The sequence below is a fragment of the Meles meles genome, chromosome 18 (assembly GCF_922984935.1).
Source record: "Meles meles chromosome 18, mMelMel3.1 paternal haplotype, whole genome shotgun sequence".
Lineage (NCBI taxonomy): Eukaryota > Metazoa > Chordata > Mammalia > Carnivora > Mustelidae > Meles > Meles meles.
Window position 1 is genome coordinate 850,315 of NC_060083.1, and position 27,174 is coordinate 877,488.

Genomic DNA, 27,174 nt, shown 5'->3' on the forward strand with positions numbered 1-27,174 from the left:
CCCGACCCCAGGCCTGGTGCCCCCGGCCCTCTGTGGCTGCCGCACCCATCCCCGCCGCACCCTCTGTCGTTTAGAGTGAGGACTTGAGAGTGTGTCCACCAGGCGTCACCCACAGCCGGGGTCCCCGCGTTGCACCCCGCAGAACCGATGTGGGTCCCGGGCCCGCTTGGTTCTTTGTGCCTTTGTTCATTTGTCTCAAGAACACCTCCTTATGCTTGGTGTCGGTCAGCATCTAGTCAGGCCCCCGCTTGGCCTCTTAGGGGACTTCTGGTCCCTGGGTCTGCGAGGGCAGCACCCCTCCCGGTGTCATTTTTGAGTCGGGGATCCTCTGTCCCCTGGCTGTTCTCCCTGCACGTGGCAGCCCTCCTTACCGCGTCCCGCTGTCCCTGTGAGGCGGCCGACGGGGCCCGGCTTCCCAGCGGCCGGTGTCCCTTGTCGGGGCGGTGTGTGCGCTGCTGACTGCCCGGGCTTTGGCCGCCCTGACGGCTGCTGCCGAGGCCGGCGGTTCATCAAGGGCTCGTGGCAGTGACTGACGCTTCCTGCTGGCTCCTGCCTCCGATTCTGCACGGAGGGCCCGTCCCCGGAGTTGTGCCTCACGCGGGGAAAGCTGGCGAGACCGTGTCCCCGGGGGGCCCCGTGTCTTCCGGCCCAGGCCCGAGGGCTCCGTGTGTGGCTGTGAGGCGGCAAGCACCCCACGGGTTGGCCGCGGCCGGCTGGAGCGCGTCTGTGCGGGGAGGGGGTCGGAGTCTGGTGCTGGGACCGGTGACGGCGTACGGTGGCGCCGGGCAACGCTCAGGCTGGGGCCCCGGGACGGAGCTGGGGGCCGGGGGTGCCGCAGGACGGGGTTTAGAGGCCCGGGTCTAGGGCGGGGCTGCAGACGTCTTCGAGGCCGTGCCCCCCGCGCGGGGGCTGTATCCCCGGCCCCCCGTTTCACCAGCAGCACAGGCGCCGTGCCTTGGCCTCTGCGCAGCCGTGGGGCGGGGGAGAGGTGGTTCTGGGGCCTTGGGCGGGGAGAGGAGGAGCCCGTGGGGCGCGGCCGCACCCGCCTCACCGGCCCGGCCTCCCGCAGCGGCCCACCACGGCCCCACCATGTGGGCGGGCACCAACGCGGGCTCCGTGTTCGCCTACGCGCTCGAGGTGCCGGCCGCGGCGGGCGGCGAGAAGCGACCCGAGCGGGCGGTGGAGGCCGTGCTGGGCAAGGAGGTGCAGCTGATGCACCGCGCCCCCGTGGTGGCCATCGCCGTGCTGGATGGCCGTGGCCGCCCGCTGCCCGAGCCCTATGAGGCCTCCCGGGACCTGGCACAGGCCCCCGACATGCAGGGCGGCCACGCCGTGCTCATCGCGTCTGAGGAGCAGTTCAAGGTGAGCCCCAGGGAGACCCTCCAGGCTCCTGCCCAGACACCACTGGACCCTCTAGAAACTGTGCCCTGTGCCCCTCATCTGCTGGGATCCCTCCCTCCCCCTGAGACACCCCCGACTGGTACAGGTGCCCCCTGCAGAGCCCAGGTGGCCGCAGTCCCTCAGCACCCTCCTGCCCTCCCCCCCACCCCGGGTCCCCGCCAGGACCCTCTGAGCACTCCTTGGGGCTCTGCCCGACTGAAGGTTGGGATCTGAGGGGGTAGCAGCCACCTGACCCTCACAAGCCAGTGTGGCTGGTTTAGCCACGGGTGGCGGGGCCCTGGGAGGTGTCCCGGAGCAGCGTGGAACCCGGGTGGAGCGTGAGGAGAGGGTAGCTGGGGGCCGGTGGGTCCCGGGCGGAGGCGGCCCTGTGGCCGAGCGGCGCAGGCTGGGTCTGGGGTGCGGGCTGCTGCCTGTGCTTGGGACTCCAGGCCCTGCTCACCGGCCGCGCGCCCGCCGCCAGGTGTTCACGCTGCCCAAGGTGAGCGCCAAGACCAAGTTCAAGCTCACGGCCCATGAAGGCTGCCGCGTGCGCAAGGTAGCACTTGCCACGTTCGCCAGTGCGGCCTGTGAGGACTACGCGGAGACCTGCCTGGCCTGCCTCACCAACCTGGGCGACGTGCACGTGTTCTCGGTGCCCGGCCTGCGGCCGCAGGTGCACTACTCCTGCATCCGGAAGGAGGACATCAGCGGCATCGCTTCCTGCGTCTTCACGCGCCACGGCCAGGGTGAGGGCAAGGCCTCTTGGGGCGGGCGGCCTGAGCGGGGCTGGGAGGGTCACTGGGCAGTGTTGGCCGAGAGGGGCCCCAGGGCCGGCGCGGGACCAGCCCCAGAGGCCGGGGGCAGGGGGAGTCCGCCGAGGGGCCGTGGTTGGAGTCCCAGCCCTCACTGTGCGCCCCTCCTCGACCGCCCCCCCCCCCCAGGTTTTTACTTGATTTCTCCGTCGGAATTTGAGCGCTTCTCTCTGAGCGCCCGGAATATCACCGAGCCGCTCTGCTGTCTGGACGTCAGCTGGCCCCGGGATAGCACCCGTGCCAGGTGCGCAGACGGCCCGGCCCAGGAGGCCTCCCGTGGGCGCTCCCATCCCCGTGCCCCGGCTCTGCACGGAATGAGGGCGGCCCTTCATGGTGGTGCCCCTCTCTGACCCCGGGGCCTGGGAGAGGGCAGGCAGGGTCTGACAGGCATGGGGTCCCCATCATGACCCCGTCTCTGCAGTCACAAGCTCCAAGAGTCACCCAAGCTGAGCCAGGCTAACGGGACCCCAGGCATCGTCCTGGCCTCACGGAGCCGCGATGGAAGCCCGGATCCTGGCCACAGCAAGGGAGCTGGTAAGGGGGACTGCGGTGGGGAATAAAGGTGGCCAGACCTCCACCTAGCTCAGACTTGGGGGCAGGCCTCCGTGGGAGGCAGTAACCTGGCCCTGGCTAGAAGCCCAGGGTGGGGCAGGCTAGGTAGGAGAGGGCTGGTGGTCAGCCCGTGGTCCCGAGCCTCACTGTGGCCTGGGTTTGGGTCTGGGTCCTCGGGTCCGCGGGGATGGAAGGTGGACGGCCGAGGGTGCTCAGTGCCGTGGGGCTCCAGGCAGGGACCTGACCACTTCCTCCCTGCAGACACCCCGGAGCCGCCTGAGGCCATGCTCTCGCCCATGTCAATTGACTCGGCCACTAGTGGGGACACCACACTGGACACGACAGGGGACGTCACGGTGGAGGACGTGAAGGACTTCCTGGGGTGAGGCAGGGGGGCGGGCGGGTGTGCGGGAGGGGCTCCCCAGGCTCCCTAGCCTCCTGCTTGCACCCTCCGGCCTCCCTTCTGTTGGAGCTGGGCACGGAGGTCTGAGGAAGGGCCCGGTGCCAGGACCTTCTGATCACCATCCCCCTCCCCCCAGCTCTTCAGAGGAATCGGAAAACCTGAGGAACTTGGCAGAAGATGAGGCTCGAGCCTGCGCCATCCTGATCAAATAAGGTGCTGTGGGCTTAGGGCCCTGAGTCGGCCTGCTCCGTGCTGTTTGACAGCCCTGATTTTCATAACTGAGTCTTAGAAAAACGGGGCCGGGCTGTCCGCTCCTGGACGTCATGGGGGGGTGTGTGGAACCGGTCGGGAGCAAACAGCGTCGCAGTGCTCAGTGCTGGGGGCTTGGGGGCTGGCTCGGCCGGCGTGTTTGCAGATGAGGTCCCCCAGGCTCGTGTGGTCGGGTCCAGCCCAGAGATCCCGGGGAGCAGGTCTGCGTCTTGGGGTCCCTCGGTCTGCCCCACCTGTTGGCTGTCTGGTGCCCCCCCCACAGTGTGGCCCTGCGCTCCAGCTCCCCCTTCCTGTTGTTGGGGTTATTGCTGCCAAGCCTGACCTCTGTGGGGCTTGCAGCGCTCCAGCTCAGCGAGACTCCCTCGCTGTCCCTAGTGGGGGGGAGGCAGCGTGGTGGCCCATGCAGCGGGCTGTCGGCCCCTCTGGGGCTCCCTGTCTTTCTTTGAGCCCTCTTCTCTTCCTTTACCAGGAAGGCCAAAACTACGTGGCTCCCGACTGCCCTGCTCGGAGCTGGGATCCAGGACTCCCTGGGCCCTCTGCCTAGACCCACATCTACTAACCTGTGGCCTCCACCAGGATCTGTCCACCCCGACCCCGAGGAGGTGCGGGGCTGTGGGCCTGGGGCTCAGCCCGGAGCCTTGGGGCAGATTCGCAGCGACCCCTCCTGGGGGCAGCTGGCCGCCCGGAGGCCAGGTGCCATGGGGAGAAGACAGCTGGGCTGGCAAGCCCACGCCACCTCCCACCAACACACCGTCCTTCCCCAGTCCTTTTGCAAAGAATATTTTTCTAACGCCTGTGCCGGGCTGGACGGGCCTTTCTAAAACTATTTTGGTACTTGCTCCTGGGCCAGCACCCACCTCCACCCCCCGGTCTGCACGAGTGCGTGTGTGTGTGACTGGGAGTGTGTGTGCGTGTGTGACCCCGTGACTGGGGTCTAGTCAGAGGTGTGTGTGTGTACGCGCGTGTGTGTGCACGTGTTGGGAGGGGGATCGGTCAGGATGGGTTTCCCTGTAGATTACACCTTGGGGTTTTTTTCTTATCATTTTGTTAAGATTAGCGCTGTTTTAATATTAAAAATACTGATTTTTTTAATATTGAAAATAAAAGCATTTAATATCTTAAAAGGCAACCACGCTGCTTTCTCTGTGGCAGGGAGGGGGCATCACACAGGAGCTCTCCCTGGAGGGACTGCAGGACCCCTGAGGGCCTGGGTCGGGGCATCCCGCCTGTGCAGCCGGGGCCGTGGCCAAGCAGGGGCCGCCCCCCCGCGCACACCCTCTGCCAGGCAGTGGACAGACGGCCGCCCCAGCCCGAGTGCGGGGCTGCAATGGGGGCGCTGCAGACGGGGGGTGGGGGGGGGGCGCGGCGCGGCGCTTGCTGTCCTAGGCCAGAGCTTGGCGGAAGGTGCTCCAGGCGTGGAAGCAGCGGGTGAAGGCGTGCTGCTCGTTGCCCTTGCGGACCAGGCGCAGGCGGCGCGGCCGCTCGTGCTCTTTGGAGCGCATGTGCTGGATGTACACCTGGGGGGCCAGACGGGCATGAGCCCGCGGTCCTCGCAGACCCCCCGCCCGGGCTTAGCCCTCCCCAGCAGCTGGCGTACCTGGCAGGCCTTCAGACTCAGTTTGATCTCCACCTGGCTTGTCTGGGTCCCCACCCACATGTAGACCTGTGGGGACAGCAGGGCAGGGCGTCTCAGCTTCCCGCCTTGGGGGGGGGCGGGGCTGGGCGCCGGCATCAGCGGGAGGGGAGGGGCCGCACCTCTTGGCCGTTGTCCAGCAGCATGATGTCGTCATCCGCCAGGTCGTCCTGGCAGAAGTCCGAGCACTTCTCCGTCACCGCGAAGTAGCCCTTCTCGTTGGAGCACCTGCAGGCCGAGGGTCAGGGCGAGGCTGTGAGGGGGGCGGGCACGGCCGGCCGGGAGGAAGCTGGGGGGTGCGGGGTCTGGGTCCCTCACCGGAAGAGCCTGGTGTGCTTCATGTACTCGGCGTCGTCATCGTAGGGCTTCCGGGCCCCGAGGCCCACCCAAAAGAAGTTCTCGGGCTCCTCGCCTTCGTTGATGACCTGTGGGAAAAGGGTCTGTCGGGCCCAGGGCCCCGGTCTGCTCCCGCCGGACGGCGCGCGCCCCCACCTGCCCCGTCACCTGCTTGCTGTAGGCGGCGTCAAACATGGTGTTCAGGATGTCTTCCGCCAGCTTGGCCTCATCTGGGTCGGACGCCCGGCCCACCCACGCGTACACGATGCCCTGGTTGTCCTCGCTCTCAAAGGGAACCTGGGACGTGTGCGGGGAGTTCGAGCCGGGGCCAGCCCACGGCCCGCGACCCTGCTCGTCCGTCCCCGCCCCACCCACAATCCCACCTTGAGGATGAAGCAGAACTCGGAGTTGAGGAGGCTGGAGTCCGTGTTGATCTGGATGCACCTGGGGGGCGGGAGGCGTCAGCGAGGGGTCCCTGCTGCCCACGGACGCCCGCCCGCCCCCACACGCGCCTGCCCGCAGCCAGGCACCGGGTGCAGAGGGCGCTGCCATTGGTGCGGATCTGGTAGAGGCTGGGCTGCTGGGCAGCCTGCGCCGCCTTCCTCTTGCCGCGATGGATGATGAACTTTCTCTTGAAATGGGACAGGAACTTGGGGTTCTCCTGCTGCTGCGTCATGCGCACCACCTGGAGGCGCGGAAGCATTAGGGGCGGCCGCCCCGCCCCGCCGCCCCCCCCCCACGCAGCCGATGGGGGCGCCCGGGGCGGCCGCGGGGGCCGGGCACACCTCTAGCTTGCCGGGGAAGAGGCTCTCGAACTTCTTCTGCAGGCTGAAGGTGAAGGTGAGCCAGCCCATGTTGGAGGCCTCCCGGCCCTGCCAGAAGTACACGACGCACTGGAAGTCCTCCTCCGGCTGCTTCTCCTCCGCCGCCGCCTCCTCGCCCTCTTTACCCTCAGCTCCCGCCTTGTCCTCCTCCTCTTCCTTCTTGTCCTCCTCCTCCTCGTACTCCACGGGGACCCAGTACCTGGGGGGTCAGAGGACGGTGAGCGGCGGTGCCCCAGCCCCTGGCCCCGGCGGCAGCGGGGCCGCGCCCGCGGCGGCACCTGCAGAGGAAGACGTAGCAGTCCTGCGCGTGGAAGTGGCCGAACTCCTCCTCCGGCAGCCGCGCGAACTTCTTGCCCTCCAGCACGAAGCCCTCCATGCCGTCCAGGTCCTCGTTCCACTCGTCCATCAGCTGCTCCGCCTGCAGGGGGCAGCCGCGAGTCACGGGGCAGCCCCACCCCTCCGCTACCGCCGGACCCCGCCCCCCAGTGCGCCCCCCCCAGTGCGCCCCGTCGGGCCCCGCCCCCCCAGCGCGCCCCCTCGGGCCCGCCCCCACCTCCGCCAGCGCCATGGGCGGCTGCCGCGGCAGGAAGAGCGCGGTGAGGTCCGCCTTCATCTGATCTTTCTTCTCCGCATCGCGCTTCACCTTCCCGGCGAGTCCCGGGCCCTGCAGCACCGCCTCCGCGTTGCGCGTGTAGTCCACCGTCAACACGTCGTCCCAGTTCTTGAACTTGGCCTTGAACACCTGCCGAGCGGGGAGAAAACCCGGCTGGCTGGGCGGCTTGGGGGCGGGGCCTCGCCGCGGAGGGGCGGGGCCTGGCCGGGCCGAGGAGGGGGCTGGGGGGGGACGGCCGGTGCCAGCTCGGCCGGACTGCGCACCTGCGCCTCGGTGCCCTCCAGGCTGCGGCTGACCGTGGCGTGGCGCGGCCTGTGCAACATCCCGCACAGCTCCTGGCCCAGCTTGAGGGCGGCCGCACGCACGAGGCGCGGGGACTTGCGGCCCAGCCAGATGAACACGTCGGACCAACAGTCCAGGATGTACACGCAGCGCGTGTCCAGCAGGCTCTGCAGCTGCAGGGCAAAGGCTGGAGGTCAAGGCCGATGCCGGGCCACCAGCGAGGGATCCCGGCCCCGCGCCCTCCGCGTGTCTCACCAGCCGCATCTTGGGCAGCAGTTCCACCTTGGGACGGGTCTTATGTTCCACGGAGAGCTGGTAGTTGATCTGCGGCAGCTCCAGATAGCCCAGGCCCAGGCCCACCTGGGAGCAGGAAGGGGTGGGCGTGGCAGGGGCGGGCTCTGGGGCACAGGAGCCCCACCCCCCAGCAGCCCCCTGCGTTGGAGTCCAGCCCTTTCCCCGCTGTGGGAGCTCAGGACCACTGCCTGCTCCTCTTCCCACCTCCGTTTCCTCCCTCCACTAATGTTTGAAGGACATTCTATCAGTGAAGGGCTTTTAAATGATGCCTTCCCGCCTGCCCTCTCCAGGCCCTTACTGTCATTCCTAATTCTCTTCTTGCTCGCAACACCCCTAGGGGCGTCCTATCACCCTGAGAATCAAGGCCAGGTTCTCAGGCCTGGCACCCAGGACGCTGCAGCCTCCCTCTCCCGCCCCAGCTTCCTGGAAACGCACAGTCGACACTTCTGGCCTCACTCAGAGCCAGCCTCCTGATCTTTGCTCCGGCTATTCCTGCCCAGAAGGCGGCACCCTCTCCCCACCCAAGTCCAGATGAAGCCCACGGCCACCCCCCGTGGTGCCGGCGGCGGAAGTCAGGCCAGCGCTGCCTCCCGCACCACGGCTCACCTTATACAGCTTGGGCTGAGGTGGCCAGAAGTCATCCGGCACGTGCTTCTTGATCTCGGAGGGCTCCCCGCCCAGCGCCTCCCAGAACTCGGGGGGCTCCTGACCTTGCACCAGCAGCGTGATCTCTGCCTTCCCTTTCCGCTCGTTCTTGTTAATTTTCTCCGCAAAAAGCCTTGTGCGGGGCGTGGGAGTATGCAAAGCCTTCAGTGAGTCCCATGTCCCTTCTTAGGTGACAATGTGTCTTTGCAGAAAATACCCCACCGTGTCCTCATACCTGGCCTTGGTAGTGCTACTCAGTGTGGCCTGGATCCCCCGCCACACGTAAATGTCCAGCCCTCGATCCAGCAGGAAAACAAACCTGGGCAGGAGGGACAGGAGGAGCCGTGATGGACAGGGACATGGACAGGGACAGCGACTGCCCTCACGCCCTTGACTCTGCCCCAAATCCCTCCTTATGGTGTTTCACGCCTTACTGGTCCTGCCAAGCTCAATGAGGTGTTAAAAGGGTTTCTGAAGGTCTTTTTTTTCCTAGAACCCGAACTGCTCCCCACTAATGAGGAGGAAGTGTGGGCTCAAGCACTCCCTTGGAGGCATGGGGGCCTACCTTGGGTCCAGAGAGGACCCCTTGAGAGGCACGGGCTCCAACTTGATGTTCTTTTTCCCATATACGCGGTACATCCTGGGGGCCAGAGCAAGAGTGACTGGGGAGGGGGGCAGGGAGGGGCACAAACGGGCCGATTCGGCCCTAACACCCTCTCGCCCTGTCCTTCCCGCTGGAGTGCAGCCCAGCGCCAGCCACGCCCACACCCCTCACCTGGTGACATAGTGTGGGTCCTCCACAGTGTAGAAGCCACTGGCTGTTCCGCCCTCGATGTAGGAGACGTCATTGTCAAACACCTGTGTGCGTGAGGGGGCGGGCCTTCATCACTGAGCCACCCCTTCCCGGGCCAGACACCCGCACCCCGGCCAGCGGGCAGAGCTGTCTACAGGTGCCTCACGTGCTATATATCCGGGATGAAGGTAGGGAAAAGAAAGGAATGAGACCCACGTCTATATACAACACAGGTTAGAGCGTCAGGATGTGTAAAAATGCGTGTTGGCTGGTGTTAAGGTTTAGGAATGCACAGCATGCTTAGATACGCGTGCACGGGGTGCAGGACCAAGCAGATTTACGCAAGAGGGCAAGGGGTGAATCAGGGTAGAATCCGGGGTGGATGGGCGTCTACACATGACCAGCTGGCTGAGAGGACAGCGCCGCTGCTCACTGCACTCTGACTCAGGGTCCAGCCCTGGGCCCGCCTTCTTGGTGTCCAGCCGGCAGCCCCACCCCCTCGGTGCTACTGCCCGAGCTCCCCATCTCTCTCTCGGCTCCCCTGGCCCAGGCTCCCCACCTTGCGCCGCATCTAGCCCTCCTGACCCTGCCGTCCGCTTGAGGTCTCAACCCCCCCCCCAACCCTTTGCTCCCCGCACGGTGAGCAGGTCTTCGCCCCGCCCACCAGCCGCGCCCCGGCCCTTGCCCACGCCCATTTCCCCCACTCCGCCCCGCCCCGGGCCCGCCCCTCCGGCCAGCACCTGCAGGAACTCCTCGCTCTCTTCGCCCATCTCCTCCCGCACAGTGCGGCACTCCGCGCCCAGGTAGTTGCGCAGGTTCACGGCGTGGATGGCAGAGCAAGCCTTCTTGTCCAGAGTGGCCTCCCCGCCGATCCAGTAGTAGATCTCCCAGTTCAGAGAGCCACTGTCATCCAGAAAGGTCTGGGGGCGGGGCACAGGCCGAGTCAGGCCTCGCCACAGACTCCCCTGCCCCAGGCCGGGGGTGATGCACTGATGCTCCCTGGCCTGGGCCACCGCCATCCTGGCCCCCCCCCCCCCCCGCAAAGTCCTCTCTCTCCCACCTTCCCTCTGAACAAGAACGCGGAGCTGCGGATTTGGAGCCATCTGGGATAAGGTTCCTGGGGGGTCCCACAGCCCCCGCCAGCATGCCCAACCCTCACCTTGAGCACAATGTAGCAGTCAGCCTCATAGAACTTGCCATGGAAGGCCTCCTCCACCAGCACAGGCACGAAGTTCTCGATCTGCCAGATGGTCAGACCGGGCAGCTGGCCCACGTCCTCCGTGAAGAACTCAGAGTAGTCAAGGCGTGGCTTCTCCAGGCCCTGGTCCCAGCGCCGTGCCTTGCCCCCAGGGGCTCGGGCATCAGTACTCTCCTGGGGTCACAGTCAAAGGCATGGCTTGCCTACATACAGCTACTCAGTCTGGCCTCTTTATTTGCTACCCACCTCAGGGCCTTTGCACGGGCTATTCTTGCTACTCAGGACCCACTTTCCCTCTTGGCCTGGGTTGCACAGTCTGTTTTAAGCAGAGCCCAGGATCACTTGCCCCTGTCCCAGCCCCTGGCCTGGCTTACCTCCTGCTTTTTGTTCTTCTCCTGGGCCACGTCCGACATGCCCTTCAGCACCTGCTTAGCCTGGTCATCCTGGGCTGAGTCCTTGCGCCTCCGGAGCCGCATCTTGCGAGCCAGGGGGTCCTTGGGCCCGCTTCCTGCTTAGTGGGGGAGTAAACGGCTGGACACTAGCTGGGCCCACCCCCTCGGGCATACAGGCAACCAGGGGCCAACCCGACGCACGGGGATCCAGAAGCCATGTGTGTCCCACCCGATGTACAGATGGGTAAGCTAAGGTCCGGAGAAGCACCCACTCGGCATCCCAGCCAGACCTGCTCTGCTTACCAGCTGCTGCCGCTGCCACCGTGGCAGGCGAGGCCCCTGCCAGCCGCAGCTGGTTCTGCAGCGAGAAGTCGATGTTGTACCACTCAGCGGCGCAGTCCGCAGGCTTCGGAGGCATGACCAGGCTGGGGTTCTCCCGCACATCCAGGACCTGCCTCGCAGGGTGAGACAGAGGCAGCACTGAGCCTGAGATCTACCTCGCGGTCGCGCGGGCCCGGCTTTCTGGCTCTGGGCAGCCAGGGGCCTGGGCTCGCATCCCAGCTCTGCAGCCGCCCCTCGGGGCTCTGCTTTTCCCATCTATGAAGTGCGACCTTGGGGCGCCTGGGTGGCTCAGTGGGTTAAAGCCTCTGCCTTCGGCTCAGGTCATGATCTCAGGGTCCTGGGATCCAGCCCCGCATCGGGCTCTCTGCTCTGCAGGGAGCCTGCTTCCCCCTCTCTCTGCCTGCCTCTCTGTCTACTTATGATCTCTGTCTGTCAAATAAATAAATAAAATCTTAAAAAAAAAAAAAAACGAGGTGCGACCTTGCAGGCTGACCGTGGGGCTTAGAGGATGCTGTTGCGCACGGCGTGGACACCGGGGTGTGGCTCGCCCTCTCCCTTCCGTGGCACGGGCACCCCTCCAGGGGCCTCGGCCAGGTTCCCCCCACTGCAGTGACACCGCCTTGTCCGGTGTTTCCCTGAGGGGCTGTCGTCACCTCCGGCCTCCCCCGCGGGCCCCTCCTCCCGCTCCGCAGCGGCCCTGGCCTGCCCGGACCTCGATCTCCGTCAGGAAGTGGATGGCCTCTGGGAGGGTCACCAGACGGTTCTTGTTCAGGACGAGTTTCCTCAGCTTTGTGCACCTGTGGGGACAGAGCCAGAGCCTCAGGGAGGTGACAAAGTGTGGGGGGAGGCAAGGAGACCTCCGGTCTTGGAGATGGGGGGCCAGGGAGGGCCAGAGGCGCCGACGGCCCAGCTAGCGAAGGCCCCAGTGGGTTTAACGTGGCCGCGCACGGCGGGAGAGACCGCGCAGCTAGAACAGGGTCCCCACATAGCCAAGCGGCTGGAAAGGACTTTCAGTGACTGCTACGGAACGGCACTTCTCAGAGCGGCCTTCTGCAGAAATAAAGGCCCCGGGTATGAACCACAGGATGCTAAAACACGCATTCTATCCTCAGATTAACTTGGAAGCCGCCGAAGGGCTCTCTGTTCTCGTGCGTCCCAAGAAGGGCGAGCTAGCGGGCACGGTCGCCGCTACAGGAAGCTGTACATGCGCCGCGTCCCAACCCCTCACGGGGGAGCCCCTCCAGCCTCATCCCTGCCACACTGCGCCGCGGGGCACCCGCACTGGGAATCGCTGGTGCAGGACTGTGTGGGCTTCCTCCCCAAAGCCGAATTAACCCGTCCGTCTGGCTGTGCAGCAGGCGCAGGGTGGGCTGTGACTGAGATGCTGGGGTCTTCTGTGCCCTGAGACCCCTGCCCCCGCTCGCCCTGGCACCTGCACAGGCTCTCAGGGACCAGCTCCAGGTTGTTGTTGGCGGCCATGAACTCCTCCAGGCTGCTCAGCTTGCCGATGCCCGAGGGCAGCCCGTCGAAATCCAGCTTGTTGGAGTTCAGGTACAGCTTCTTCAGCTTGGTGAGCTTGCAAATGGCGGACTGGAGGGGCGACCCGGGCAGGGGGGTGGGGGTCAGGGGCAGGAGCTGGGGCAGTTCAGCAGCCTTCCCTCTCCCACCCCAGGCCTGCACGTACGGGCAGCGAGGTGAGCTGGTTGCGGGACAGGTTTAAGGTCTCCACGTGCACCCACTGGTCGATGCACAGGGACAGCTCGGTGATCTGGTTGCTGCTGAGGTTGAGACGGCGCAGGCTGGGGAGGGTGTACAGGCACTCGGGCACCCGCGTCAGGTCATTGCAGGACAGGTCCACGTCTGGGGGGTGGGGGTGGGGCGCATCACCAGGGGCCCCCGTGGCCAGCTCCAGCGGCAGGAGCCCCAACGTGAGCCCCACCTCTGCCCCCTCCAGGTTCTGTGGTCTCGAGCCAGTGACTTAATCTCTCTGAGCCTCAGTTTCTCTGGAAAAACCCGCACACCGGTGGGCCTAGGCATCGAGCCAGTGCTCGTAACTCGGAGTTAGCACTAGTCGTCACAGTAATGAAAGAAACGACCTTATGTAACTGCATCCCTTTTCCTCCAGGAGGTGGCCAGGGAAGCAGGGTCAGCACCTTCCTCCGTAAGGAAGGCGGGGCCCTGAAGGGACCAGAGCCCGCAGAGACCACCCACCTGTGAGGTTGCTCAGGCCTTCCAGGCTAGTAGGGAGGTTGCTCTGGGTGCGCTGTGTGTTCCTCAGGTGCAGGGTCTGCAGGGCTGTCAGAGCCGGAAGCTGCCTGCAGGGAGAGTCGTGAGCACCGGGCTGAGCGGGGCTGAGAAGCCCAGGTCGGGGGCGGGTGCGGGACAGAACACCGAACCTAGGCAGGGCCTGACAGTTTGGATGGACGGGGTCTGCCCCCACGGGAGGGGTGGGGTGTGGTGGGGCGGGGGCAGGCTCTGCAGGGGTGTGGTGCGCCAAGGCACCCACCGGAGCTGCGCGTGCAGCAGCGGGTTCCCATTGAGCACGAGCGTCTGCAGGTGCACCAGGCGGCGCATCTGTGGAGGCAAGCTCTCCAGGCGGTTCTCACTGAGGTCCAGGTACAGCAGGTCGGTGAGGTTGATGAAGAGCTGGTTGGGGATCGTGTCGATGCTGCGGGCCGGGGGAGTGAGGCGGGCGGGGCGTCAGGGCCAGACACACAGCTCCCCAACGGCTCCCGCCCGGCACACCCACTGCGCCACAGCCCCGCCCCCGCCCCGCCCATCATATTCCCACCCCCGCCACCTGTTGTGGCTGAGATTCAGCACCAGCATGTTCTTGGCGTTCTCCAGCTCCCGCGGGCACTCCGTCAGCTGGTTGTAGCTCAAGTCCTGGGCAGAACGGGAGAGCCAAGGGAGGGGTCTCAGGCCTGGTGCCACCCTGCTGGGCCTCTGCCAGCCTTGGGGATCGGGGAGAGCACTGAGCAAGGAGCAGATGAGAGGGTTCAGAGCCAAAGGGAGACAGTCGGGTGCCTGGGTTAGGGCTCTGACGCTGTGAGTGGGTTCGGGCAAGGCACTCTACACCTCAGTTTCTCCGTCTGTAAAATAGTTTACCAGGGACCACTCTAATAGATGAGGACTGCCTCGTGGACTGGCACAGAGGCCAGGTGGGTGGGGAAACCACTGACCAGAACTGAGAGGTCGTCCAGCTTGAAGATGTCATCGGGGACCCCGGAGTTCTTCAGGCTGTTGGCTCGAGCCACAATGGCCTGGGAAGAAACCACCAGAGTCCGTGAATGCTGGCTTCCACCCCAGGAAGCAGCAGAGAGATCAAGGAAGGACAGCGCCTTGGGAAGTCCACCAGAGGCCCAAGTGCTGTCCCAGCCTGGCCTTTGCTCATAGTCCCTCCACCTGACGAGCTCTTCCTGGCCTCCTGACGAGCTCCTATCAACACCTCAAAGCCCAACTCATGTGTGTCCCAGAGCCCAGCATGGGGCCCTCAGGGAACCTGAAGAAGAGCTTCCCCACTCCAGAAGGCAAGAGAAGGGAGGAGCTCTAAGGCAGAAGTTCTAGGACGGAGGGAGAGGGGTGGACCACAGCGAACTCAGAGTGTGGACCGAGAGCCAGTCTGTTTTGTGTCTTGTTGGGACTGGAACCTCAGGAAGTCTGAGGGGGAGGGAGCACAGGCCACAGATGAGGCCACGACCGTGAGCACCAGTGGGGCTGTTGCCGCCTTTCCCGCCACCGCCGCGTCTGTGCAGGACCACACTGTGGCTTCGTAGCCGGCACCCGCCAAACCCTCCCCAGAACGGGGAAGGAACTTGTCCAAGGTCACGCAGCCAGGAAGTGGCGGGGCCCGATCTGAACTCAGGCCACCCTGGCCCAGAGGCTGTGCTTTTAACACCTGAGGGCTCTGACCTTGGATGGGAGCAACCCGCACCCACAGGCCCAAAAGGTCTGGACGGGCCTGAAGTTCTGGGATGTCAGCGGCTCCGAGGACCACCCTGACTACCTTTCATCAAGGCCAAACCCCACCCTACCCCAGTTTTCCCATGCATGGCTGGGCGACCTCGGCCTTGGGCAAGTGACCTGGCTCTCTGGCCAAGCATCTTCATCTGTGAACTTGGTGGAGGTCAGGATTATATGGCCTCAACCAGGAGGAAGAGCTGGAACCGCGCTCGGCCCGTATCAACTGTTCTTATGACACTTGTCTAAAAGCGGGTGGGAGGGGCGCCTGGGTGGCTCAGTGGTTTAAGCCTCTGCCTTCGGCTCAGGTCATGATCTCAGGGTCCTGGGATCGAGTCCCACATTGGGCTCTCTGCTCCACAGGGAGCCTGCTTCCCTCTCACTCTCTCTGCCTGCCTCTCTGACTACTTGTGATCTCTCTCTGTCAAATAAATAAATAAAATCTTTAAAAATAAATAAAAATAAATAAAAGCGGGTGGGAGTTTGGGTTTTTTACCCTTTTTCTCCATGCGTTACTGACCACGGGGCATCATCGTACCCCTTCGCCTTTAGGAACAGGCACCGAATCTGACATTGGACAGGCAGCGGGGCTGGTCCACGTGGGGTCTGGCCCTGCCCTCACACCCCTGGCTGGAGTCCGGCCCCCACCCCCGAGTTCGACAGCCCATCGCAGCACTCACCCTCAGTGACGGCAGGCTGGACAGCTCCCCGTGAAGCGTGGTCAGGTTGTTGTGGCTCACGGACAAGTGCTCCTGGGCCAGGACAGGGGAGCAGAGGCTCAGCACTGCGGGTAGGGCGCCTACAGAACCCCCAACCGCCACCAAAACCTTGCACCACCCAGGGGGCCCTCAGGCACACAGGCCCAGGCCACCATCTGCAGCCTCCCTCCCCCACGCGGCCTGTCTTTTCTTGCACACCCCCTGGGACAGGGTGCTCACTCCCTTCCTGCCGGCTCTGGTTCACGGCTGTCAGCATCTTCCTCTGGGTCATCTCCCTTCTGCGCTGGCTCTGCCCACCTGGCCCAGCCCCATGCCCAGGTCCCTCCCTGACTGCCCACAGCCCCTTACCAGCTTCTGCAGGGCGGCCAACTCCTCTGGCAGGTAGCAGAGGCCCGTGCGGTTCAGCTTCAGCCACCGCAGACTGGTCATGGCCTTGACGTTCTCAGGAAAGTAGCCGCCCTGGGAGCGTGGGTATTAGGAGGAGACCGGTCTGGGCGAGGGGTGCCCCTGCTCTACCACTCTCGGAGGCCCCCACGCCCATGGGAGCCTTCGGAGGACAACAGAGCAGCCTGTCGCCAGCTCCCCGGGCAGGCCGCCTCGCCGCTCTGTGCCTTCACCTCATCAACGGAATGGGGGGATAAAAGCCCCCCGTGCCCAAAGTGCGGGGACAGACTAACAATCGTGATGGCTGCGGGCCTCACATCTCTTGTTGGGTTCTGACCCCTGAAGAGGCCAGGATGGAGCCGGCTGGTCCCCAGCCCAGTGGTGCGGGAGCTCGGTGCGAATACCTCTGCCCGCCACTCCAGGCCCTCGTTAGGCCACCCGAGATGGGATACCCCGAGCTTCCACCAAGGCCCTGCCTGTGCCCCCCCCCCGGCCATCGGCATACAAGCCGTTCTTGGCACGGTCCCAGCCTGTGTGAGGCCCCAGGTGCTCCCCTGCACAGGCACAGCATCGTACACACCCCCTTGAACACCTTCAAATGCCCGCTGCGGTACCCCCGGCCCTTAAGGGCAGGCAATCTGAGGCAGCACATGCCTTTGAGGCCCTTGGCCAGTGTCCCCAGCCTCCTGCAGCCACATTCCGGCCTGGTGACTCAAGACTCTGGCGAGGTCAGTGAGAGGTCAGTGAGACCCCAGGTGAGGGGGGGGGGAGGGGGATGGGGACAGAACAAAGTGGCACGTGCACCTGTGGGTAAATGCAGGAAGGCCCCGCCTGCCTCCAGCAGTGGCCCAACCCAACCCCAAGGAAAGCCTGGGCCCCCCTCACCCCTGCAGACCCAGGCTGACCCTCCAGTACAGGGCCAGCTCTCACTTCCACTCCTGCCCAGCCTGCTCTGGTCACCAGCACTGCCCATCTCATTCCTGCCCCTCCGGGACCGTTTCCTCCACCAGCTGTCCGAAGGCTGGGCAGCAGTTCCCAGTGGCCCTCCGCTATCTGTGCCTGCCACCCGGCCGGAGGCCTCGCACCTGCCGGAGGGTCTCCACACCAACTAGCCCATGCCCACAGCTGGGCTCCTTGATTGCCCCTTCACCGGATGACAAAACCCAGGCTCTGAGAGCGGAAGTGACTTCCCCAAGACCACACAGGATGGAGTGGCGGTGGCAAGGACAGGGCGGTGACGAGGGCGCTTCAGACCCGCCCCCCACAGCCGGGTGGCAAAGCCGGCCATGAGTCAGGGCCTGGCCTGGGCGTGTGACCTCAGAGGGGCGGGGACGCAGGGCCGGGGAGGCGGGAGCAGAAGCTCGCAGACCCCCAGGCCGCCCTCCGGCCCGGGTGGGGCCGAGACCCCCGGACTGGGCCACGCGGTGGGGGCCCCCAGCTCGGCCCCGTCCCTGGCGTGACTCCGTGTCCCACCGTCCGCCCGGCCCTGGCCGCCCCCGGTCCTCCCGTGCGGGCCCGGAGCGGAGGCACTGGGGTCTGTTCCGGGCGGGGTCGCGAGCGCCGGGAGGAGCCGCGAGCGCCGGGAGGAGCCGCGAGCGCCGGGAGGAGCCGCGAGCGCCGGGAGGAGCCGCGAGCGCCGGGAGGAGCCGCACCCCGCGCCGTCCGCGGTCCGGGGCGGCGCAGGGCCGGAGGCGGGCGGGACAGGAAGCGGGACCGGCGCGAGCCCGGGCGGAAGAGACGGGCCGCAGGGAGGTCGGCCGCACGCCGGCTCACCTTGAAGTCGTTGCCGCTGAGGTCCACGCCGCGGACGAACGGCAGCACTCCGGTGGCCTCCATGGCGCCGCGCTCGCTGCGGGCCCGGCCGGGAGCGGGGGGCGGGGGGCGCGCCGCGGGCTGGGCCGACGCCGGCCCCGCCCCCTTAACCCGCCTCCGCCGGGGCTGGCCTGTTGGGCGGAGCCCCGGCCGCGCCCCAGCCAGTCCGCGCCCCCGCGCGCCGGGGCGGCACCGGGCCCGCGGGGGCTTTGGGCCTCCTCGGGCCTCCGTGTGCGTCCGCTCGTTCGCGGGCTCCCTCTGTGCCCCCGCAGCCTTCCTAGGCTAAGTTCCAGCGACCTGTGGGGGCGGGGCAGGGCAGCACCGACCCTGCGGGTCCAAGCGCCGCGCCCCGGGCCGCGGCGGCTGCTGGCCGCGACGTTTGGAGAGATTGTGGACCCAGCCTGGGGCGCACGGGCCCGGGAGTCTCTGTCCCCTCCCTGGGCCCTGCACGGCGACCAGCGGTAGCTGCCTCCGTCCTCGGGCCCAGGGCGATGGCAAACCCCAGCCAGCTCCCGGCCTGTTTCCTCCCGTGCGAAGGGCTTCCCGGGGTTGTCGCCGGAAACCGACGCGGTGTAGGTCGTGGCATCCAGCAGGCGCGCACTAAGTGGCACGTTATTACTATTCCTGCTTAAAGTCCACTCCTCCCTCTCTCGACCCCCGCCAGCCGCACACGGCGGTCGCGGTAGATGAAAGCCCGGCGAGCCCCGGCTAACGCGCACAGCCCTCCTTCGTAGGGGACACCCATTTCACAGGAACGAAAACCGAGGCCAGGATGGAGAAGCGGTCCGCACGCGGGCACGTGGAGCAGGGGCAGGGGTGGCCAAAAAGTCACACGACAAAGCCCCCACGCACGCACGCTCAGGGTGACCGAAAGGGCCCGGCAGGTGGGCCTTCGGGCCGGGTATCATGTTTGCCTCGCCCCGGAAACAACGACCCAGCCTGCTTTCTCCGCAGCGCTGCCTCACACGCGCCTTCACCACCGGCCCTAGGGACCCACTCGTTTCCGACCTCGAGTCACCGCCCCCACACCGCCTTCTCTCCGGTCCCGAATTCGGCTCGGCGCCTTTAAATCGGGAGTGCGTCCGGGAGTCCCGCCCTCGGGGGGCGGCCCTGTTGTCGGCGAGGGGGCGTGGCCGGCTCATCATTGGCTGAGCCGCTCAGTCTTTTGGAACGTGGGCGGGGCCTCGGGCGCTCCGATTGGAGCTTGTCTGCGTGCGTCGGGGGTCGGCGGCCACCGCGGGGCCTCGGTGTTCGGTTCCCGGGTCCTCCGAGTTCCATTCCCAGGCGGGTCTGGGCTCGGGGGCCCGAGCACAGCCGCCGTGTCCTCCGGTTGCTGTGCCGAAGCCGCGACGCACGTACAGCCGGAGTGTGGCTGGGCGGCCGCGGAGCCCCGGGTCCGGGCGTGGAGCGTGCGTCGGACGCAGGTCGGGGGCGTGGTCTCCGCCGGGGCCCGCAGTCGCGGCCCGGGAGGGAAGGGCTTCGGGACCCAGGCGGGATTCGAACGTCGAGCCTGCCCCTTCAGGTCTGGGGCACAGCGCCGCGTCTCTCGGGACCTGGGTGCCCTCCCCGCGAACCGGGCCGCCACGGGCCCGCCAGGGGTTGCTGCGCGGCCTGCGCGGCCCCGGCCCCGGGCAGCAGGTGTGGCGGGGGAGGGGAAGGACGGGAGGCGTCCCGGGGCGCGGAGTGCGGCTATTTTTAACCGCCCACGCCCTCTCGCCCTCCCCCCGAGTTGGAAGGCGTCGGTTTGGGCCTGCGCGACCCCGCCAGGGGTTGGGCTGAGTCGGTTTAGGCAGAAGGTAATTAAAGTGCTTTACAGCTGGCAAGTGGATTCTTGGTCCGTCTGGCAGTATTGATCAGCGATGAGGAAATTAAAAGTGGCCGCAGGGCCTTGGTGGGTCACCCCCCCCCCCCAGCCTTAGACCAATCCAGGCCCCGAGCCCTCTTGTCCTATTTTTAGTCGGGGCAAATTGGGGGCGGGGGTTGGGGCTGAGTCCGGCGGTGATTCAGGCCTCAGCTGCTCTAGGCATCTGGTCACCGGGCAACGGAGCTCCGGGCACCCACAGCGGAGCAGACAGGGCGCCAGTCCTTGGTGCCTGAGCTAGCCTGAGCCCAGGGTCATCTGCTGAGGCGTCCGCAGACAGACCGCTCTGCCTGGTATCTGACTTTCCCAGAGTTTGCACCTCGGTCACCCCTCCCCCCAGCTCTCAAGGCCGGAGGGCAGAACCTGAGGCTGTAGCGTGGTGGCCTGGCCCTGAAAAGACCTCTGTCACTTCCCAAGCTCCCGGCCCTGCCCAACCTTACAGTTCTGGGCTTCCCACTCGTAAACCCTTTTTCCCCACAGCTGTGCCATTTTACAGGTGACCAACCGCTTCGGGCTCTCATCAGCCCTGGTCTGTTGCTTGGGTGTCCAGCCTCTGCAGACAGCTGCTCTCCCACCCCCCGCTGCCCCTGCTGTTGTCCCAAACCTTAGGGGCCCAGAGAGTCCCCTGTCCAGAGGTGCTGGGCCAGTTCTCTGTTGGGTGGAAGGGGGGGACGTGTCCTTTATTATTTATTTATTTTAAAATAACCTCTATGCTGAACGTGGGGCTGGAACTCACGACCCGGAGATCAAGAGATTAAGAGTCACACGTGCTCCTTACTGAGCCAGCTGGGTGTCCCGTTGGGGTTTTTAGAGTTAAGTAGCTTGTTGCCCCCATAGCCAGGCTTTCAGTCTTGACTGGCACGTGCCTCCCTGGGCAGCCTGGGCCACCTCACTCACCCTGTCCTTTGGGTCAGTTGCCCTCCCTCTGGGGGCTACCCTGCTTTGGAGATTTGGAGGGAAGATTGTGGCCCCCTGAGCATCACTGAAGTCCCCTCAAAGGCCTGAGGGGCTCTCCAGGGCAGGCTGTCTGGGAACCCCAGGCTGTGTCTTCTCCAGGCCTTGGTTTCCGCCTGCCTGTGCCAGCCCTGGTTAGGAAGCAGGATGAAGCCACCTGGCGGAGCTAGCTGCCGGCCCCGAGAGACTGAATGGAATCCGGGAGTGGGCCAGAGTCAGGGCGCTTTGCAGTCATGGGTCCGGGTCTCTAAAATGCAGGTAGCAACGATAAGACTCACTTTGCGGCCTTAGGTGATGTCAGGGGTCCCCGAGGTGGGATGGAGAAGCTGGGTCTCCTTTCCTGACCCGCCCCAGGTCTCAGGGCCTTTCTACAGGAGCTCCCCTATCTAGGGTGTGAGTGAGCTGTTCGCAGGTTTGGGGGAGGGAGCTTGGGCAGCTCCCCATCTCCTGAGAACCCCCTTCTGAGAAATTCCCAGGAACGCCCCTCAGGGGCTCTACCGTGGCAGCCCCAGCATGGTGGGGTCTGCCCTGCCGGCCAGCCGGGCAGCCCCCCTCCAGAGCTGTCTCTGCGCCTGGGCTCTCTTACAGGCAGACGGACCATGGCAGAGTTCTCCCAGCAGCGGGGGAAGCAGCGTGACGAGGTGCTGGGCGGCACCGTGGACTTCCTCCTGGCTAATGCCCGCCTGGTGCTGGGCGTGGGTGGGGCCGCTGTGCTGGGGATTGCTACCCTGGCTGTGAAGCGGGTAAGGCGGGCTGAGCCGTGGTCCCCTGGGGCTCCCGGAGGAGGACAGCAGGGCTGGGCTGCCACGGGTAGTGGGGACCGCCCAGGGCGCGCACCTGCTTCTCCACCCCAGCAACCTGCTTGGCGTCGGCCCTGGCTTCGGCATGGCCGCCCAGACCTCAGAGGCTCTGCCCTGTGTCCCTCTGCCTGCAGCTAATTGACAGGGCCACCAGCCCTCGAGATGAGGATGACGCCAAGGGGGACAGCACATGCCTGGAGGAGAGCTGGAAGGAGCTGAGCCTCCTCAAGTCCACGCCACGTCAGCAGGCCCGGAGCCCACCTGCTGCGCTCAGCCAGCCCGTGGCACTCCCTGCCCCGTCGCCGGCTGCCCCAGGTGAGTGGCACCCCTTCCCCTCCGGCCTGGGCGGGCCCCCCTCTGGGGGTCCCGTTTGGGAGATGGAACCCGGGCTCCGTATCGACGGACTGTGACCTAGACAAGTCCCTGCTCCGCCAGGACTGCGGCCTCCTGGCATGTTTTACAGTGGCCTGTTTCTCTGCCCTTCTAACCTCCTGGGTCGTGCCAAGACTCCTGCCCCTGACACGTGGGTAGAGCTCTCTCGGCTCCTGAAGGGGGTCTGCTGACAGGGTCCCCGACCCCTTCGTTCTGCAGAGGGGCCCGCAGACGCCGGCCCGCAGATGTCGCCTCCGCTTAGCTCCCCGGCCCCGCTGTGCCTGACGTTCCAGGAGAAGCTGCTGGCGTTCGAGCGGGACCACGTGACCATCCCAGCGGCCCACGTGGCTCTGGCCAAACAGCTGGCCGGCGACATCGCCCTCGAGCTGCAGGCCTACTTGAGGAACAAGTTCCCGGAACTGCCCTTCGGGGCGCTGGTGCCCAGCGGGCCGCTCTACGACGGGCTGCAGGCAGGGGCGGCCGATCGCGTGCGTCTGCTGGTTCCCGTGGTGCTCGAGGAGGGCCTGTGGAGCCTGGTGCCTGGGCTGGACACTGTGGCCAGGGACCCTCGCTGCTGGGCCGTGCGCAGGACTCAGCTGGAGTTCCGTCCCCGCGGGAGCAGCCCCTGGGACCGCTTCCTGGTGGGCGGCTACCTCTCGTCCCGCGTCCTGCTGGAGCGGCTCCGCAAGGCCCTGGCCTCCTCCGTCAACTGGCCGGCCATCGGCGGCCTCCTCGGGTGCCTGATCCGGCCCAGCGTGGCCTCGGAGGAGCCGCTGCTCGAGGTGCAGCACGAGCGCCTGGAGCTCACGGTCGCCGTGCTGCTGGCGGTCCCCGCCGCCGCCGCCGAAGATCCCCTCCTTCTGGCCTGGCCCCTGGAGGGGCTGGCGGGGAACCTGTGGCTGCAGGACTGGTATCCCGTAGAGGCCGCCAGGCTGCGGGCCCTGGATGACCGCGACGCGGGGACCCGCCGGCGGCTGCTGCGGCTGCTGTGCGGGGTCTGCGGCGGCCACCCGGCCCTGGGGCGGCTGGACCCGTGCCACCTGAGCCAGGTGGTGCTGCGCCTGGGGGAGGCCGAGGCGGACTGGGCGGAGGCGGCCTTGGGGGAGCGCTTCCTGCAGGCCCTGGAGGCGCTTGTCGACAGCCTGGCGCGGGCCAGCCTGCCCTGCCACTTCGACCCCGGCGTGAACCTCTTCGGCAGCCTGCGAGCAGAGGAGATCGACGACCTGGGCTTCGCGCTGTACAGCGGCCTGCAGGCCCCCGAGTGGCTGCTCTAGCTGGGTGGGGACGGGGCGGCCGGCACGCGTTCCGACGCGGGGGAGCGGGGAGCGCCTCCCCTCCGGGCCTTTGGAGAGCACGTTCCCTCCTGCTTTAGCCAGAGTGAAAGCGGGTGCGACCTGTGAGCCCACGGCGGTAGCATGCGTGCGCGCGGGCGGCGGTCACGGGAGCCCCCCACCCCCCGGGCCCCGAGAGCTCGGCTGGCCGTCCCCAGAGGGAGCCCGCAGCGCCGGCCACGCACACATGCCCCGTCAGCCCTCGGGCTGCCCCCAGGACCTTGGGCTCGGTCCTTCGTCACCAGCAGTGAACGCACGGACAGAACACGGCTTCTGCTGTCCTAGGCAGGGGATAAAGGCAGCTCCGTTTTCTGCCCAGAGGGTGAGTTAGCGCTTTCCTCGGGTGCCGGCTCCAGGCATCTCGAGGCTTCCGGCGCTGGGTGCTAAAGACCGGGTGTTTGTGTCGTCCCCCAGGGGCTGGAGTCGCCTGCTACCCTTTCTCCCCGCTGGATTGCAGCTCTGGGGCGGATTTGAAGGCTGTGGCTCCTGATGCCACCTGCGTGTCTAGGTGGCTTGTCGCGCTGTCCCCTCTAGCCTGGAGCAGGGCTCAGTCTGACGTGCTGCCCACCTCGTGCCTCGGGAAGGCCCCTTTCTCTCCACCTGGGCTGTTGCTCTTTGGGAAGCGGAGGCCCCTGGGGGGTGGAGGGAGCAGGGGTTCCCTGTGCTGCCCGCCTTGCCTGGAGCCAAGGATGCCCCACGGCTGGAGAGCAGGGGCCGTGCCCCCCCAGAGAGGCCGCCGGGGCAAGCCTGGGCTCCACAGTGCCACCGTGAACGGCTTCCTGCTGAGTTCTCACTAAAGCCTGGCACGGGCCGGGGAGTTCTGCCTTGCCTCCCAGGCGCCCCTTCTGGCTTTGGTACCCTTCTTGCTGCAGCAAAGCTATGCCTCAAAGAATGTAAGAATAAAAGGAAAACTTCCGACATCTGCGTGATTGGGGCTGGGCTCTTACACAGCTCTTTGGAGTTCTGGAAGCTCAGCCACAGGTTTTGGGACCAGCCTGGAGAAGTGAGGGTTTATTTTTTAATTTTTTAAAAAAGATTTTACTTATTTATTTGACAGAGATCACAAGTAGGCAGAGGGCGGGGGAAGCAGGCTCCCCGCTGAGCAGAGCCCGATGGCGGGGCTCGATCCCAGGACGTCGGGATCATGACCTGAGCTGAAGGCAGAGGCTCAACCCACTGAGCCACCCAGGCACCCCAGAAGTGAGGGTTTAATTGGAAAAGTAGGTTATGTGGAGAGATACTACAAGATTCGTGGTGTTTTGCTTTAGTGAAGGGGACCCATGAGTGAGGGGCTCTCAGGTCCCCGCCGTGCCTTCTGTGGTGGGTACGGCTGACCCCAAGCCCCTCGGCGAGCATGTCAGCACTCAGAGAAACGTGATGTCTCTGTGGCTCCACAAGTGGGGGACAACCCCCACCCCCAGACAGGGGAGAGACAGCATCTCAGGGTCCCCGCAGGATCCTGAGCCAATGCTGGGCTCCCTTTGTCACCACAGAGGACAAGTGGGGCCCGGGGAGGGCTCTGGGCCATGAGTGCGGGAACAGCCGCCGTTCCCACCCTGCTCTTCTTCCCACCCCTGTCGTATTTCCTGAGGCAGCCCCGCCCCTCTGCTCTGAGTACAGGACAGGAAGCAGGGTCCTGTCTCCCACCCCATCCCTGCCCCCCAGTCTGCAGGCCAGCGCCTGGGACGTATGAGCTGTGTCTGTGCACCTCCGGGTGCAGGACCGGGGGCTGGCCCCGGAGGTCATGAGGGCTATCTGCCTCGGGCATCCGGGGCTGGATGGCTCCACAGGGAGGCTGTGTGAGGGTCAAAGGGTGGGAGACTGGCTTAGCCGACATCCGTTCAGATCACTTGACTTGGGGACGGTGCACGGGGGGCTTTGAGCAGCTGTCCGGCCTGGAGGCAGATAGAGGTGGGCCTTGGTATTTTAAGATTTTATCTGACAGATCACAAGGAGGCAGAGAGATGGAGAAGCAGGCTCCCCGCTGAGCAGAGAGCCCGATGCGGGACTCGATCCCAGGACCCTGAGATCATGACCTGAGCCGAAGGCAGCAGCTTAACCCACTGAGCCACCCAGGCGCCCGGGCCTTGGTATTCTTGTCAGAAAATGGGGGACTGTGTAATACCCACTTCTCAGGCAGCTGTGTGGCATAAAGACTGGTAGGCAGTTGTTAGCTCAGCGCCTGGCCCAAAGGAAAGCGCTCCTGAACCGACTGTGGGCCCCTGCTGCCTCCCCCACTGACCAGCGTCACAAAGCCCGAGTGTGGCAAGGGGCGCCCGTGCCAGGCCTGCCTCTGACCAAGGCCGTGTTCCCCAGGACCCCTGGCGAAGGGCTGGCAGGGCATGGCCAGGGGCAGCAGGCTGGGAGCCAGCTGGGCCCAGAACCCCACTTCTTCGATGATGAAACCCCAACACGTGGTCCCCTCTGGGGGGGCCTCGTGCTTCAGGTGGCTCTGAAGTTCTTGGACCACCATTCCAGTAAGAAAAAATCAGGATGAACTAAAAGGGAGAGAAAAGAGGCACTCGTGGTTACATCACCTCCCTAAGGTTAATAATGTCTGGGACTTTGGTTTCTAGCCAGAAAATTGGAAACATCATTATTTTAGGGGCTGCCCAGAGCAGCTGTTTGGCAGTTTTCTTCGCCCCTTTAATGCAAGGACAATTCCAAGTCACCGTGGTCGCAGCACACGGCTTGAATGTTTAATACTCAGACTCTGGCCGCAGTGGCAGACACAGGCCACCCACGTCCTCGGTGTAGCTTTACCAAGGGACCCAAAGCCAGGAGTTCAGACAACTGGGGTACGGCAGAGATGACCCCTGCCCAGAATGAAGGGTCACCAGTGCAGATAAAAGACGAGCCCCCACGGCAAGCAGAGACTGACTAATAGGAAATACGCCGCGGCTCGCACTTCTACCCTAACTCCGGAATAAGACTTAGCGTGTAGAAAACGTTTCCTTTCTGTACACCCCTTGCAGGCCCTTCTCTTCAGGAGCACTTAGCTGTAGGATAATCTCTCAAGTGGGGGTACGGTTCATTCCCTAGAGCTGGCCTGCCCGGCTGTTCGATCGTTGCTACGATGGCTGTCCCCAACCTGCGGCTTCCTTTATCCGCCGTCTCAGTTCCGCACGGCCAGCTGCAGACCCGGACCTGATGATCCTGGCCACGTGTCGTGTCCATAGCAACGCCTCGTGCTGGGCCACCAGGAGATCAGTCTCCTGCTGTCATCCCGCAGGCACTGCGCCATCTCACGTCCCCACGAAAAGAGTGGGTACGATATGGTAGTTGGGAGTCGGAGAGCCCACGTTCACGAACGTTTTATTACAATATATTGTTGTGGTTCTGGTATTAGGGATTGTGACTTTCTTACTGGGCCTTATTTAGACATTCAACGTTCTCATTCACACGTAAGTACAGGAAAAGACATAGTCCAACAGTGTATATGGGGTTCGGTACTATCTGCTGTTTACTATCTGGGGTCTTGGGACATATCCCCCAAAGATAAGTGGGGGGGGAACTGTACTTAAACAACACACCCTGGGGCGCCTGGGTGGCTCAGTGGGTTAAGCCTCTGCCTTCAGCTCGGGTCATGATCTCAGGGTCCTGGGATTGAGCCCCGCATCGGGCTCTCCGCTCAGCAGGGAGCCTGCTTCCTCCTCTCTCTCTGCCTGTCTCTCTGCCTACTTGTGATCTCTGTCTGTCAAATAAATAAATAAAATCTTAAAAAACAAAAACAAAACAAAAAACAAACACACCCTGAAGTCTCTGCACACGAACTATGGCACAGACATTCCTGGGAGTGGAAAGTATTCAGTGTCCAGACCCTGAAGGAGCCAAACTGCATTCTGGAAGGACTTCGGTCAACAGACCAGAAAAGCAGCCCGGAGCCCCGGGCAGGCAGGAAGGGGAGAGCAGGTGCAACCGAGAGGCAGGACCCCGGGCGGTGTGGGGCGAGCCCGTCCACCCCCACCCCTGCCGGCTCCCAACCCTCTTTCCGCAGACTTGACGACTTCGAGCAGACAGCGGAAATCGAGGCACACTCCCCCGAGCCGAGCCTGCTGTCTGCAGCTCGCCACACCTCCCTGGAGTATGGGGCCAGGTTGGGGCGGCGGAGGGGAAAACTCACTTTGGCGAGGAGCCACGGGTTGCCCGAGCTGGCATCCGAGGCGGGCAAGGAAAGCACTGCCCGAGTTTTGGTGGCGAACAGCCCTTCCC

At 65.2% G+C, this 27,174-nt stretch overlaps 3 protein-coding genes across 9 annotated transcripts in view; 2 read left to right on the top strand and 1 right to left on the bottom strand.

Annotated features, from left to right (window-relative positions):
* The window catches only part of LLGL1 (LLGL scribble cell polarity complex component 1), a 16,951-nt gene extending 12,410 nt beyond the window's left edge, over positions 1-4,541 (top strand). For both annotated transcript variants that reach the window (XM_045986607.1, XM_045986608.1), the window contains exons 17-23: positions 1,070-1,362; positions 1,862-2,126; positions 2,322-2,436; positions 2,614-2,726; positions 3,006-3,126; positions 3,284-3,360; positions 3,887-4,541. In XM_045986607.1, coding sequence (XP_045842563.1) covers positions 1,070-1,362; positions 1,862-2,126; positions 2,322-2,436; positions 2,614-2,726; positions 3,006-3,126; positions 3,284-3,359 — 983 coding nt within the window. In that variant the 3' untranslated portion in view covers position 3,360; positions 3,887-4,541. The remainder of the gene's footprint in view (positions 1-1,069; positions 1,363-1,861; positions 2,127-2,321; positions 2,437-2,613; positions 2,727-3,005; positions 3,127-3,283; positions 3,361-3,886) is intronic.
* On the bottom strand, positions 4,501-17,796 carry FLII (FLII actin remodeling protein). 3 transcript variants are annotated; one of them, XR_006816028.1, is made up of 31 exons: positions 17,606-17,796; positions 15,797-15,907; positions 15,410-15,481; positions 13,952-14,032; positions 13,570-13,655; positions 13,276-13,437; positions 12,981-13,084; positions 12,454-12,629; positions 12,202-12,359; positions 11,482-11,566; positions 10,731-10,878; positions 10,410-10,546; positions 9,997-10,209; positions 9,578-9,757; positions 8,820-8,902; positions 8,610-8,684; positions 8,280-8,363; positions 8,006-8,177; positions 7,361-7,465; positions 7,087-7,278; positions 6,764-6,952; positions 6,489-6,628; positions 6,172-6,409; positions 5,917-6,071; positions 5,770-5,830; positions 5,555-5,683; positions 5,369-5,475; positions 5,173-5,278; positions 5,015-5,080; positions 4,709-4,934; positions 4,501-4,665 (listed from the first exon to the last, which is right to left on the bottom strand). XR_006816028.1 is itself a non-coding variant. In XM_045986605.1 (30 exons), the coding sequence occupies exons 1-30, from the start codon at positions 17,666-17,668 to the stop codon at positions 4,800-4,802; spliced, it is 3,810 nt and encodes a 1,269-aa protein (XP_045842561.1). In that variant the 5' UTR covers positions 17,669-17,796; the 3' UTR covers positions 4,501-4,799. The 3 variants fall into 3 exon arrangements, 2 of the variants coding, with proteins under 2 accessions (XP_045842561.1, XP_045842560.1); XM_045986605.1 differs by having other exon boundaries at positions 4,501-4,934; positions 10,410-10,543; XM_045986604.1 differs by having other exon boundaries at positions 4,501-4,934.
* A 1,008-nt stretch (positions 17,797-18,804) lies between these two features.
* MIEF2 (mitochondrial elongation factor 2) lies at positions 18,805-23,519 on the top strand. 4 transcript variants are annotated; one of them, XR_006816029.1, is made up of 5 exons: positions 19,084-19,440; positions 21,048-21,202; positions 21,394-21,574; positions 21,851-23,284; positions 23,377-23,519. XR_006816029.1 is itself a non-coding variant. In XM_045986611.1 (4 exons), the coding sequence occupies exons 2-4, from the start codon at positions 21,059-21,061 to the stop codon at positions 22,903-22,905; spliced, it is 1,380 nt and encodes a 459-aa protein (XP_045842567.1). In that variant the 5' UTR covers positions 18,805-19,068; positions 21,048-21,058; the 3' UTR covers positions 22,906-23,519. The 4 variants fall into 4 exon arrangements, 3 of the variants coding, with proteins under 3 accessions (XP_045842567.1, XP_045842566.1, XP_045842565.1); XM_045986611.1 differs by lacking the exon at positions 19,084-19,440 and adding an exon at positions 18,805-19,068 and having other exon boundaries at positions 21,851-23,519; XM_045986610.1 differs by having other exon boundaries at positions 18,811-19,166; positions 21,851-23,519.
* Positions 23,520-27,174: the final 3,655 nt, after the last annotated feature.